At 42.9% G+C, this 14,092-nt stretch overlaps 1 protein-coding gene across 1 annotated transcript in view; it reads right to left on the reverse strand.

The window, feature by feature from the left end:
• Positions 1-2,361: 2,361 nt before the first annotated feature.
• Positions 2,362-14,092, reverse strand: part of SYTL5 (synaptotagmin like 5) — a 233,454-nt gene continuing 221,723 nt past the window's right edge. Inside the window, exons 15-17 of the mRNA XM_081564242.1 lie at positions 7,383-7,491; positions 5,450-5,585; positions 2,362-2,828 (exon numbers count right to left, since the gene is read on the reverse strand). Coding sequence (XP_081420368.1) covers positions 2,597-2,828; positions 5,450-5,585; positions 7,383-7,491 — 477 coding nt within the window. The 3' untranslated portion in view covers positions 2,362-2,596. The remainder of the gene's footprint in view (positions 2,829-5,449; positions 5,586-7,382; positions 7,492-14,092) is intronic.

Below are 14,092 nucleotides of genomic sequence, written 5' to 3' on the forward strand. Positions count from 1 at the left end.
ATGATTCAAGCTTTCTTACTACTAAAATTCAGTATCCATCCTTTTAAGGATTTTTACATGAATTCAAGTGCAAAATTGAGCTGAGAGGCTAGAATATGACTCAAGAAGAAGACTGTGTCAAGTATATTCATATACAAACATTCAGACTTGACTCCACCTCCCGTCATCTATGTGCTCTTGCCCATCACGATTAGCATAGGATCATGCCAAGTGGAAGACCACAGTCGACAGAACACTGGCTTAGGAGTTATACCCTGTATTTAAGTCCAGATACACTCACAGATTTTATATGATCTTAGGCAAGTCATCTTTGCTCTATGGGCTTCAGATTTGGACTGTGCAGAATGAGGAACAGGTCCAAGGTCCCTTTTCAGCATTAACTCCCTTTGCATCTAAGTTTGGTGGCTAAAGCCTCTGCATTTCCAAGTGACAGAGGTGGGATGGAACTATTGGCCACAACCCTTCATCTCTTCCAGCACCCTCACTCTTGCCATGGCTTCAGTGTGAGCAGAGTGTATTTCCCTGCCTCTTGATTTGGGGCTTGGCCATGTGACTTCCTTTGAGCAACAGGATACAGCAGATGTAATACAAGTAGGGGCTCAAAAATGTGCATTGCTTCTTATTCCCTTTTAGTTAATAGCTTAGAACAGTTTATAAATGTTTACAACACAGCTCTCTCAATAGCTAGGTCATAATTAGGGTGACCCTACATCCCAATTTTCCCGGGTCAGTCCTGGCTTACACCTGGTGTCCTGGTGTAATGATTTAGGTCTCTTCACTCGCCAAAATGGGATGATTTAGAGTATCAATTGCATAGTCACCACAGAAAAAAAACCTCAGTTCATCTTGAAAATCCACCTGGTTAATCCACAAGTTAGCTACAACAACAGGACCACCCTCTTGCCTGAACAACAATCCCTACAGTGCCTTCTTTGGATCATGGTGATTCCTGGGGGAAGGAAAGGGTAGCCAGTATTCCTTATTCTTACTCTGCAAGAGGCCTACGTTCCAAGTGGTTCCCTTCTCCCTCAAACCTTGAGAAAACCTAAAGTCACTCACAATTAGAAGAAGCCGGGGGGCTCCTGATCTCAACTGTAGTTTCAAATAAACATATGCCATTTCCCCTGTGAGATAAAGCCTATGAGTTATTGCACAATGTGTTTGTTAACAGGACCATGTAGTATACTTTCTATCATCCAGTCAAAAAAGCCCTAGCCTGTGGCCATAGAGAGTACATGCTTTTGTAAGACAGCTGGCGAGACCCTAGCTATTCATAACATTGACATCTCTCCCCTTATGTCCCAATAGGCTCAGGTGAGAAATGGCAAGGAAGCCGACTCCAGGTCTTGAGCCTATCACTGGTAGGAAATAACAACCAGACAGTCCCGGGAGGCCTCATTTTGGAGAAGTGGTACCTTCAGAGCTTACTCTTCCCCATGCTGGCACGGAGCATGAGTACGCCCTCTACAGGAGTTCCGGGGTTGTCCGCCATCTTCTGCCAGAGGCGCTGCTCTTCCCCTCGAGAGTCCATCCAATCCACGTTCTTCCCATGGCTCACACCTAAGGAAGCGAAAGGGGAGCATTATACTTTAGAAATGAAATGTTCTCATCTTCTGGACCGATACCTATCAACCTCTGCTGACCAGAAAGACCTTCATTGGCTTGTTCTCATCATATCTAGTGAGTGATGTTAGCGTGGAATACATCCTTTACAGGCAACGTTACTCTCTTCTGCCTAGGTGATGGGGAACAAATTAGGATGGCCCTGGGGGCTCCTTTCTTACTCACTTTGGTAGCTTAAGTAGAAAGCTGGCTCATCTAGACTGAGTTAACATGACAGAAGAACAGGCTGAACTGGGCTCCAAGGCTCTCCCTTTTGAACAAGGCCACTTCTGTGACCTGGGAGTTGTCATTTTAGTGGCAGAGACAGCCTTAATCTATATATAAGTAGAGCATCACAGGGGTGGGATTGTTCTCCACAGGAAAACCGACCCTGTTGCATGCAGACTGTGGCTGGCCTAGTGTTAGGATAATGAAAGTTTGCAAGGCTGCACCTGCTCTTCTGCTAAAATTTTCCCAATTCACTCTGTTATAGCTGTGTCTTGTAGCACCAATTCTGTGACCTGTCTGAACAACATGAGACATTATTTTTTAGGGAAAAAATGGATTTCCTTTCAATTCAACCAGTGTTGAGTAAAGGTTGCAAGCCCTGGACAGCACTGAGAAGAACATGAAGTCAAGTTGGTCTGGGAAGTCCTTCGCTGTGTATTGTCATTGTCAGAAGCATGTATCACCATGGTGGTTGTCTCCTAAGCGAATCCTGAAGTAAGGCCCAAGAAAGTAGTTGAAATTCACTCAGACTAAAGTGTAAATGATATTTTATAAAAGGTCCAGATATAAGCATTATACACCTCAAACTTCTAGCTGAAGGATACAAAGTTACAGAGTACTATTTTTAACAGTGAACCGAACCTGGGATAAAGGAATAGAGCATCTATAGAAATCTCGAGAGTCAGCTAAGCAAAAATTACAAATACACCTATGACACATTACACCTGTAGGAACCACTCCCCTGTTGCATGCCGAGTCAGACTATCTAAGGGTACCCTAGTCCCTCACCGCTTCCGGAATTCAAACGAACTCCTCCCAGAAAGATGTTGCTGGAAAAGGCCTCCTTGTCCCAGATGGTAAGTTCGAGGCAAACATGCTTTATATCCTGGGGATGCAGGCCACTGAACACGAAAGTATGATTCCACTGAGGGTTCAGACTCTTTTTTATTACCAGAGTTTTGTGCTTGGTGGCTTTGCTATCATCAGGGAGCAAGTAGCTGCAGAAGAAAACACAATCAAGACATCAGTGAGACAGTGAAGCAGAAAAGGGCATCCTTGCATAGTCATTTCAATTTCCCACAATTCCTGGTGTGTACATGGCTGTGTGTGTGTTTGATTATCTTTCCCAGCACCTTATATACTTAAATATGGGTTGATATAGTGGAATGGTTTTTTTATCTCTTTTAAGTGGGGGCAAGAGTAGCATGCCCACACTCTCCTTTCTAATCCTATTGGTCCTCCCCTCATCTTGAAATGAAAATACCTCCTGTGGGAGACACTCTGTAATAATGTCCTGCCTCCCATCAAGACTGGTTCATCTCTGTGGTGACGTGATGCCAGGATGAACACTTCCTGCCATGCTGACAGGTTCCCACCTTAAGCGCCTATGTCTCTTGGCTTCTCCAGTTAAGGACTTTGGTGCTCTGTGAACTGACTCAGCTTACATGCAGGAAACCCTGGATTACTGGGAATTTCATGTCCCTCGGAACAACCCTCAACCACTGAGTTTTAGAAATTGGTGGATGAGGAGACTTCCTTGGCGGTCCAGTGGTTGAGACTTCCCTGCTGATATCACATGAGGCACAGATTCATTCTTGGTCAGGAAACTAAAATCACATATGCTGTACAGCACAGCTAAAAAATAAATTGAAGTAAAGGAAATTGGTGGATGAGTCTCCCAGCTTTCCTGTCCCTTGAAGGGACAATCCTAAGGTATATTTCAAAGAGTTGCTTAATACTTTGTTAGTGGAAATTAGCCCCATTTGACCACAGTAGAAACCTGCCTAGTAACATTTTTACCAGCTTCTCTCCCTTCCCTGTCTCATTTTCCTTACTCTGTTTTTGATCATAGTACCTCATGAGTCAGGCACTTTTGGGAAGGAGACTTATGGATATGGAATTAGTACATCAAATTAACATGAACAATACCACAAATGATCTTATAATAAAGAAGACACATTATGACACTTGAGATTTCATTTCATGTACCAAACAGATACTGCTTATTGCCCAATATTCATTCTCGCTCCTATTTGTCTCCAAAAAAAGAAAGTCCTCATTTTTTTCAGTTAGGCACAAGATTGTCCAGAATAAAGACTACATTCCCCAGCTTCCCTTGTAGCTCATATAGTCAGGTGACTAAGTTCTGGCCAATGGGATACCTTACCTTTAGTGTTTGCTCCCATACAAAGACTGTTGTTTAAGACACTCTTATGTTGGCTCATGGACCGAGTATTTAAGGTTATATGTTATAATATTAAATTTTATAGAAGGGACTATTCTTGCTCTCTCATGCTCTTTTTACAAAAAAAAATGAGGTCCTTTTAAAATCAGCTCAATGGTTAACTGTAACTAGGGACAGAATTTGCTAGAAAGTTACTGGCTTTAAAAATACATCCTTTATTTTCTCTTCTTTCATACATGTTCAATATAATAAAGTAAAAACTGTTTCAGAAGAATGTCAAGTCATTTGTGCAAGGGCACAATGAGCTCGTGAGCAAGGAGGAGCCATCCCCTCATCCCTCATCCCACCAGTGAGCAGGAAGAGGCCTGAACTGGATGGTAGGGCTGGGGAGACACATTTCAATGGCAGGATCCACATAAAACCTTTCTTCTGTGCTTAATCCTACCGTGAGAAAGAGTCAAGGACAGATGGCCGGGAATTCAGGCACACACACTCACCAGTGGGGAAGACCAAGATATCTGGCTTCTCCTTATTATCACCCTTACCAAAGCTAGAAGTGTAAGCATAAAGGTTTGACTCATTTCCTCATGGAGGAAATTGCACTTTTCTAAGGAGGAAGGAGGAGAGGAATGATACTATCATCTGACAAAGAATTAACCTTACGACAGGCATCACAGGAATTTGTTTTACTTTATGTAGCTTGTGGTACTCTGTGAGAGCAGGGTCCACATCTTATATTGGGAACTGCAAGACGTAACAGCTTGGAACATGCACATTTCTGTGTTTGTCCGAATGGATGAAAAATATCCTTCTGGTTCTAGTTTTTCTGATTATAAGAGAAAAATCGCAAATAGAAATCAGGAGGGATGTGTTGTTTGGGTTACCTTGAATGGGTAAGATGCCCATCAAAAGGGATGTATTCCCTCAAGCAACTGCCTAGGCTCCACAAAGCGGGCACAAATGACCAAGAGTTAGTCTTGGAGCTTCTCCAGGGCACTTCCCAGTGGATATCTTGAGGGATGATGCTCTGGCATCCCCACTTTTTACAATTTCCCCCAAGAGAGAAAAATGCCAAAGATCCAATATTTTGGTTGTTGTCACATACTGCCAGCACCAAAAGATAGCAAAGCACAATACAAGAATATTACGTGTAGAAAGCTAAACCTTTTCCTCCTTTGAGAAATGAATCTCACAGGAAAATCTGCCAGGCTTGAGGGCGAGGGTCATAGGAAATCCTGAAATACTCTGGAAGCAGACAGGGCTAGAATAAGCAGATCCCTCTCATGTTGTTTGCAATGAAAGCACCAGCACTCAAGGGGAGCACTTTCCTAGCACACGTTTAGAATAAGAACAAGACAGAAGCCTCACAGCCACCCCTGTCTCCTGTTTCATCTCTCACTAAGTATCATTGAAAATGAGCTCAAACCAAATTACCCCTTCACAAAGCTATCAGAAGTGCCTCCTGATTTCACCGCAGTCAAATTCTTTGCCTCTTTGATGAACACTTCTAGGATTCCTCCAGAGATGATAGATGGATCCTTCTTTTTTCCTCGTTTAAAGGTCTTCTTTCCTGCATCAGTCATCAGAGACAAGCAGAGAGAGATGAAGGGTGGGAAGGAGGGGGGGAGGGGGAGGTAGTGGGGGGAGAGAATGAAAGAAAGAGAAAGAAAGAGAATGAGGGAGGGGGAAGAGAAAAGAAGGGAAGAGAAGAGAGATAGATCATGGGGTCCATTTCAAAACTGACAAAGACTACAAAGATTTATTTCATTTGCTGAGTGAATGAGGTATGTACATTACTGTATATGTTTCCATGAATACACTTGAATGTTTTTAACCCTAATTGAATCTTTCTGGATCTATCTTTCATTTGTATTTGTTGAACAAAATAAACAAGTTAAAAAAATTAAATACTCCCCTAAATTGTATAAAGGAATAAAACAGAAAAGACCCCAAGAGCTGCCTGGGCCACATCCCTGCTCTCCATGAGGAATAGCTACAATGAAAGCCACACACAGGTGACAAGATGCACATCGAGAAAATTCCATAACTTCTGCCTTGGATATTATAGTCAACTCCACGCCTGGCCCAGGAGAAGGCAATGGCAACCCACTCCAGTACTCTTGCCTGGAAAATCCCATGGACGGAGGAGCCTGGTAGGCTGCAGTCCATGGGGTCGCACAGAGTCGGACACGACTGAGCGACTTAGCAGCAGCAGCAGCAGCCACACCTGGCCAGCTCCAAAGGCTAAAGCCCAGGCACAAATACATTTCAGGGTTAGAGAAAACACTTCCCACACATTTTTATTCTGATGAAATACTCTCAACATGAATAATGACCACTGCCACCATCACCTTTATTTAACAGTGTTGTAAGCACTTTACAGGAATGAACCTATTTAATAGTTGCAGTATCCCTATGAAGTGAGGAAACTGAGGTCACGAGACAGAAAATTACTAGCAAAGGGTCACCATGACAAGGGTGATATGAACAGAAAGATAACGTATGCTGCCTGTAGGAGTTGAAGAAAGAAGGGCAAGAGTGATTTAAATGTGGACTCCATCTGGAATTTTCCTTTGTATTCTGTGTTCCAGGTTAATTTCTTTCTTAAGATGCCCTGAGTAGCTGTGAATCTCATAAATCTAGACAGTAGCTTTCTATACCTCCCCTCTTAGCAGACCATCCCCCATTTCTGCTCCCCCAACCCAGGGGAAGATTCTATATATCCTGGACCTCCAAGAAACAAATATAAACATAAAGGTTCATTTCTAATTATGTATTCCTTTTATTTCTTTTTCCGCTCTGATTGCAACTCTGTCCTTTTCTTGTAACAACCCTTCCCCATATATAGCGTGTGTGTGTGTGTGTGTGTGTGTGTGTGTGTGCGCACGCAAAATCACTTCATTTGTGTCAGACTCTTTGTGACCCCATGGACTGTAGCTTTAGTCATGTCTGACTCTTTGCAACCCTATGGGCTGCAGCTTGCCAGGCTCCTCTGTCCATGGGATTCTCCAGGCAAGAATTCTGGAGTGGGTTGCCATTTCCTTCTCCAGGGGATCTTCCTGACCCAGGGATCAAACCCATGTCTCTTATGTCTCCTGCATTGGCCGATGGGTTCTTTACCACTAGCACAACCTGGGAAGCCTCATATACAGTATATATTCCTCAACTCTCCAAAAAGGACAGTGATACTTAACCCTTTTCACTTGATGTGAGTTGGCCGAAAAGTTCATTACAGAAGGTGTTATGGGAAATGCCAAATGAACTTCTTGGCTAACCCAATAACATAGTCCACCCAATCCCTGCTCCCTATTTCCACACTTCTAGAAATGGAACATCACTGATCAAAGTCAATGATTTCTTCCTCTACCTTGAAGTTGTCCTAGTGGAGGCATCAGTTTCTCTTCTGGTGGTATGTAACGTAACATGACTGTCAGTTCTCCTTTGTACTGAAGGCTAATATCAGCAGCACATTCCACCTGGCCAAGAGGAGACAGGTAAAAAGAAAAATTCAGAATGCTTAAAATTTTGTAGCCCATGTTTGAATATACAATATTTACTAGGTGGCATAGATGTGACACTTTATTCCACTTCAACTATGTTGGCACTTACGGTTTAAGAGCTGCCTCAGGCATGACAAAAGAGAGGCTGGAAAATTCTATAAAGGTATTTGCATAAAAATCCCTTCAGTCCCAGCTGACTGTGTGACCCTATAGACTGAAGCCTGCCAGGCTCTGCTGTCCCTGGGGATTCTCCAGGCAAGAATATTGGAATGGGTTGCCATGCCCTCCTCCAAGGGATCTTCCCAAACTAGGAATTGAACCTGCATCTCTTATGTCTCCTGCACTGACAGGTGGGTTCTTTACCACTAGCGCCATCTGGAAAGCCCTTTAAACCTTAAAGTAAAAGGAATTTGAAAGGGGAGATATAACACACATTGGTGAATCAACGGACACTGAGTGCCTGTGATGCACTGAGGTCTGGACCCATCACTAAACATACACAAATAATTTGGTTGATAACAGCCCCAGAAGATACTTCTTTCTGTCTGCCCTTGATGTCATAAGGGTTTCCTACCTAAGTGACCAAGAAAGGGAAAGTAGGCAGTAATGTCTGATTCATATTGGGCTGCCAGCCACCAACTCTGAACAGCTACACTGGTAATTCACATCATTAAAATTCAATGTGGAAAAAGTGGTACACTCCAACATTGCTGGTGCGACTGTACAATGGTATAGCCACTTTGGAAAATAGTCTGGCATTTTCTTAAAAGATTAAGCAATACTTGGACATTTATCCCAGGAAACTAAAAGAATGTGTACACTGAAAAACTCTGTACATACATATTTGCTTCATCTTTATTTCTAGTAGTATAAAACTGGAAAGAAACTGTATGTCCTTCAATAGGCAACTAGTTAAATAAACTGTGGTACAGCCATACCATGGAGTACTACTAAGTAAGAAAAAGGAATGGCTAGTGATACCTGCAACAACTCAGTTGAATCTCTAGAGAATGATGCTGAGTGAAAAAAGTCAGCTTAATAGGATAACATACTATACAATTCCATTTATATAACATTCTTGAAAAGACAAAATAATAGATACAGAGAACAGATTCAGGGCTGCTAGGGGTAAGGAATGGGGTTCCCAGGTGGCTCAGATGGTAAAGGATCTGCTTGCAATGCAGGAGATCTGGGTTCAATTCTTGGGTCAGGAAGATCCACTGGAGAAGGGAATGGCAACCCACTCCAGTCTTCTTGCCTGGAAAATCCCATGGATGGAGGAGCCTGGTAGGCTGCAGCCCATGCGGTCGCAAAGAGTCGGACACGACTGAGTGACACAAAAAGGTGTTAGGAATGGGGTGGCAGGAGGGAGGTGGGCGTGGTTATAAAAGACCACAGAGGATCTGGGTGAGGATGGACCTGTTCTGTATCCTGGCTGTAGGGCTGAATACACAAAGCTAGAATGCTGCAGTGCCAAGTCGCTTCAGTCACGTTCAACCCTTTGCAACTCTATGGACTGTAGCCCGCCAGGTTCCTCTGTCCAAGGGATTCTCCAGGCAAGAATACTGGAGTGGGTTACCACGCTCTCCTCCAGGGAATCTTCCCGACCCAGGGATCAAATCTGTGTCTCTTACACCTCCTGCATTGGCAGATGGGTTCTTTACCACTAGTGCCACCTGGGAAGCCCAACACAAAGCTACACATGTGACAAAATTGCATAGAAATTAATGCGCATGCACACAAATGAAAACTTAGGAAATCTGAATAAGACAAGTGGATTATATCAACGTTACCACCTTGGTTGTGCCACCGCATTATAGCTTTGTAAGATGTGACCACTGGGGGAAACTGGGTAAAAGGTATATAGGATCTCTCCATGTTATTTTTTACAATAGCATGTGGATCTACAATCTTCTCAAAATCCAATTTTAAATTTGAAAATTCAGTGTGAACACATACCCAAAGCCTTTGTTCTGTAGATCTCTCAATGAATCAACTGAACGTTAGACTTTTCATAAATAGGGCAAGAAAAGTAGAGTACTTCCTCAGACTTTTCTTGACGGAACTTGACTGCTGAGCAATGATTCAAGGACTGAGAGCTGCTTTGCTATGCGAGAGGGCAAACTGAAAGAATTCAGAAACCCCCAAACCCACGAGAAAGCCCGAGGCTATTCAAACCTCAGCAAAAAAGACTGAGACTGACAAAAGGAAGCCTTGCCTCACTTTCCTTCACTTCAGTTCAGTCGCTCAGTCGTGTCCGACTCTTTGCGACCCCATGGACTGCAGCACACCAGGCCTCCCTGTCCATCACCAATTTCCGGAGTTTACTCAAACTCATGTCCATTGAGTCGGTGATGCCATCCAACAATCTCATCCTCTGTCATCCCCTTCTGCTCCCGCCTTCAATCTTTCCCTGCATCAGGCTCTTTTCCAATGAGTCAGTTCTTCACATCAGGTGGCCAAAGTATTGGAGTTTCAGCTTCAGCATCAGTCCTTCCAATGAATATTCAGGACTGATTTCCTTTAGGATGGACTGGATGGATCTCCTTGCTGTCCAAGGGACTCTCAAGAGTCTTCTCCAACACCACACTTCAAAAGCACCAACTCTTCAGCGCTCAGCTTTCTTTATGGTCCAACTCTCACATCCATACATGACCACTGGAAAAACCATAGCCTTGACTAGATGGACCTTTGTTGGCAAAGTAATGTCTCTGCTTTTTAACATGCTATCTAGGTTGGTCATAACTTTTCTTCCAAGGAGCAAGTGGCTTTTAATTTCTTGGCTGCAGTCACCATCTGCAGTGATTATGGAGCCCCCCAAAATAAAGTCTGACACAGTTTCCACTTTTTCCCCATCTATTTGCCATGAAGTGATAGGACCAGATGCCATGATCTTAGGTTTCTGAATGTTGAGTTTTAAGCCAGCTTTTTCACTCTGCTGTCACTTTCATCAAGAGGCTCTTTAGTTCTTCTTTGCTTTCTGCCATAAGGGTGGTGTCATCTGAATATCTGAGGTTATTGATATTTCTCCCGGAAATCTTGATTCCAGCTTGCACTTCATCCAGCCCAGTGTTTCTCATGATGTACTCGGCATGTAAGTTAAATAAGCAGGGTGACAATTACAGACTTGACGTACTCCTTTCCCGATTTGGAACCAGTCTGTTGTTCCATGTCCAATTCTAACTGTTGCTTCTTGACCTGCATACAGATTTCTCAGGAGGCAGGTCAGGTGGTCTGGTATTATCTCTTGAAGAATTTTCCACAGTTTGTTGTAATCCACACAGTCAAAAGCTTTGGTGTAGTCAATAAAGCAGAAGTAGATGTTTTTCTGGAACTCTCTTGCTTTTTCAATGATCCAATGGATGTTGGCAATTTGATCTCTGGTTCCTCTGCCTTTTCTAAATCCAGCTTGAACATCTAGAAGTTCACGGTTCACGTACTGCTGAGGCCTGGCTTGGAGAATTTTGAATATTACTTTGCTAGCGTGTGAGATGAGTGCAATTGTGCAGTAGTTTGAACATTCTTTGGCATTGCCTTTCTTTGGGATTGGAATGAAAACTGACCTTTTCCAGTCCTGTGGCCACTGCTGAATTTTCCAGATTTGCTGGCCTATTGAGTGCAGCACTTTCACAGCATCATCTTTTAGGATTTAAAATAGCTCAACTGGAATTCCATCACTTCCACTAGCTTTGTTCATAGTGATGCTTTCTAAGGCCCACTTGACTTTGCATTCCAGGATGTCTGGCTCCAGGTGAGTGATCACACCTTCTTTTTGGTGGAGTAAACCTTATTAGTAAGGCTGGGGAAATCATTTGAAGGTTTTATTCAGCTATATTGCCAGAGGCACAAATGAGATTAGGTGGTGAAACAGACTATCCATCTAATATTTAATCTTATTATTCTAAATCAAGTGCCTTATGTGAGGAGTTTTCTTATTGCTTTGATTGTTTCAGGAAAGTTTAGTTTATGTGAAAGTCACAAATGGAAAATTATCATGGATATTAGGACAGATAAAGGAGGTCACTGGGTTTGTTTTCCTTTTTGATACTATAGCTAACAATGGTTGAGGTATTTGCCCTTTCTCTTTGGATCTGAGTGGGCTCTGTGACTGCTCTGACTAGTAGGATATGGCAGAAGTGACAATGTGCCAGTTTCTGGGCCCAGGTCTTAAGATGAACGGCTTCCATTTCTTCTCTTGAAATGAATATTCTTGGGATTCTCCCTCCAGGAACCCATGATGTGAGGTCCGCATCACATGGAAAAGCCACACGTAGGTGCTCTAGTTGGTGGGACTAGCTGAGTTCTTAGCTGGCAGCCAACATCAAGTGTGAGACATCCAACTGGGCCAACCAGCCCAGTCAAGCCCTCAGATGACTTCAGCCTCAGTCTACCATCTAGATGCAACCATATGAGAGATCTTAAACAGAATCACCTTGCTGAGCCCAGTCACCCCCACAGACTCAAGAACAATAATAATAAATGGTTGTTTTAAGCCACTAAGGATTAGGGTAGTTTTCTATACACCAAGAGTTAACCAGTGCAAGCTCTATTTGCTTTCAGCTGAGACCTCTGGGTAGGAAAATGTATTGACAGGGAAAAGTATATGTTCAAGTGTCACATACTAATAGATAGCATATTTGCAGAGATTGTAGGATTAAAATCACATACAAAAGAGAGCCCAAGGGGGGAGTCATCTTCAACCTGCACACAGCTAAAGTCTTGGGGGTGTTTTGGGGGGTACACTTGCATGGAAGTTCCAAAGCAACGTCCATTTTCCACTATTCAATGAACTTCTGTTCAGAAAAAGTTTGCAGAATTCAATTCAATTCATTCCATTTTACCAACATATATGGAAGGTTTCCTTGTATTGGGTTGGACAAAAAGTTCGTTCAGGTTTTTCCGTACAATGGTATGGGAAAACCCGAGCAAACTTTTTGGCCAACCCAACAGTGATGATTCTTGAGGCATTTTGCTAAGTGCTATGGGGACACAGAGAGATCCTGCTTTCCATGAGTTTTCACTCTATCTAGAAGAAATATACTCCATAGCAACTCTATCAATCTGCTCTTATTTAACTGATTTGTCACATGAATGCTCTCTATTCCCACTGAAGAGCAGGATGCTCAATACAAAGACCATGTATGCCTGCTCCCATAAGTTGAGTCAGCTACATTAGCCCCCAGAGCTCTTTATGCCAGGCATATTTGTGGCTCTAATTATATAACTGAATGGCACAAACTGAAGAGTCCCAAAAGACAGCTGCTACTATAAAAAAGGAGGTTGACCAACTTATAAGAACTAAAGATGTGAAAATAAATTCGCTATTGGATTCTATTTGGGCTTGAAGCTGTAAAAGATTAGAGGAAAGATCATGAATATTCAGAAAGATTTTGCATTTGGTTGACTTTGCAAGTATTCTGAAACTTTTGTTTCCCTTTAGAGAAACTCAAACAAGAAATTGTTGATTAGGATACATTAGGGGCAGAATGTATGCCAGGAGGATATGACAGAGTTTCAACTACTGAAACTATACTCAAAAAAAAAGTGCCCCTGTATTAGAAAACTTGAAAGTGAATACACATTTAAGTTAAAATAAGTGATTAATAAATGCATTGGAAATTCCATAAGGAACGCAATTGGAAAACATTGTATGCATATGACTTCTGTGACTTTGTCCATGAACCGACCTATAATTATTGGTCCTGATTGCTTGAAGAAGGTTTCTACCATACAGCAAGCTCGGTGTCAGACAAACCATTACAGTTGCTCCAAATACAAGTACATTCCCTACTGAATGAGTTAAGTTCCAAGAGAGTGCATTTGTAAATCCGATTTGTTCATAAGTCCAACAAAGTTAGCTGAGTTACCCAACTTTATAGATAATGCCAGAGACTTGAATTAACTTGAGTAATTGGACATGTGAATGTACGTTCGCATCTTCAAAAGCTCACAACTCGAAGGTTCGTATGTAGGGGACCTACTATAAAAGAAACTACTCTGGGCGACTTCCCTGGTGGTCCAGTGGTTAAGAATTCACCTTCCAATGCAGGGGAGGCAGGTTCAATTCCTGGACAGAGAAGTAAGATTCCCACATGCCTTGGGCAACTAAGTCTTTAGGCTTCAACTAGAGAAGCCAGTGCACTGCAACTACTGAGCCTGCTCGCTCTAGAGCCTGAGCTCCACAACAAGAGAAGCCCACAGGCTGAAACTTAGAAGCTCCCATGCCTCAATGAAGATTCAGTGCAGCCCCCCAAAAAATAAAAACTACTGTGGGAAGAGAGAGTAATCCAGACTGGGATAACAAGGGGGCCCTTGTCTGGTTCTTGTAGGATGGCAGACATGATGACATATGAAGATAGAGGGGTGGGGGAAGATTAGCCTGGGTTAAGGACAGAGGAGCCTGGCTGGCCATGGTCCATAGGGTTACAAAGAGTCAGACAGGACTGAAGTGACTTAACACGTAAGCAACAAAGTAGGATGAGCAGAATTCAGTGGGGATTGTGTAGAATGTGTCTGAGCACTGGTTGGGAGGTGTGCTCAGATGTGTGTGTACAGGGAGGAAGCAGCAGGGAAGATG

The sequence above is a fragment of the Giraffa tippelskirchi genome, chromosome X, assembly GCF_054371585.1.
Source record: "Giraffa tippelskirchi isolate mGirTip1 chromosome X, T2T-mGirTip1v1.2.pri, whole genome shotgun sequence".
In the NCBI taxonomy this organism is placed as follows: Eukaryota; Metazoa; Chordata; class Mammalia; order Artiodactyla; family Giraffidae; genus Giraffa; species Giraffa tippelskirchi.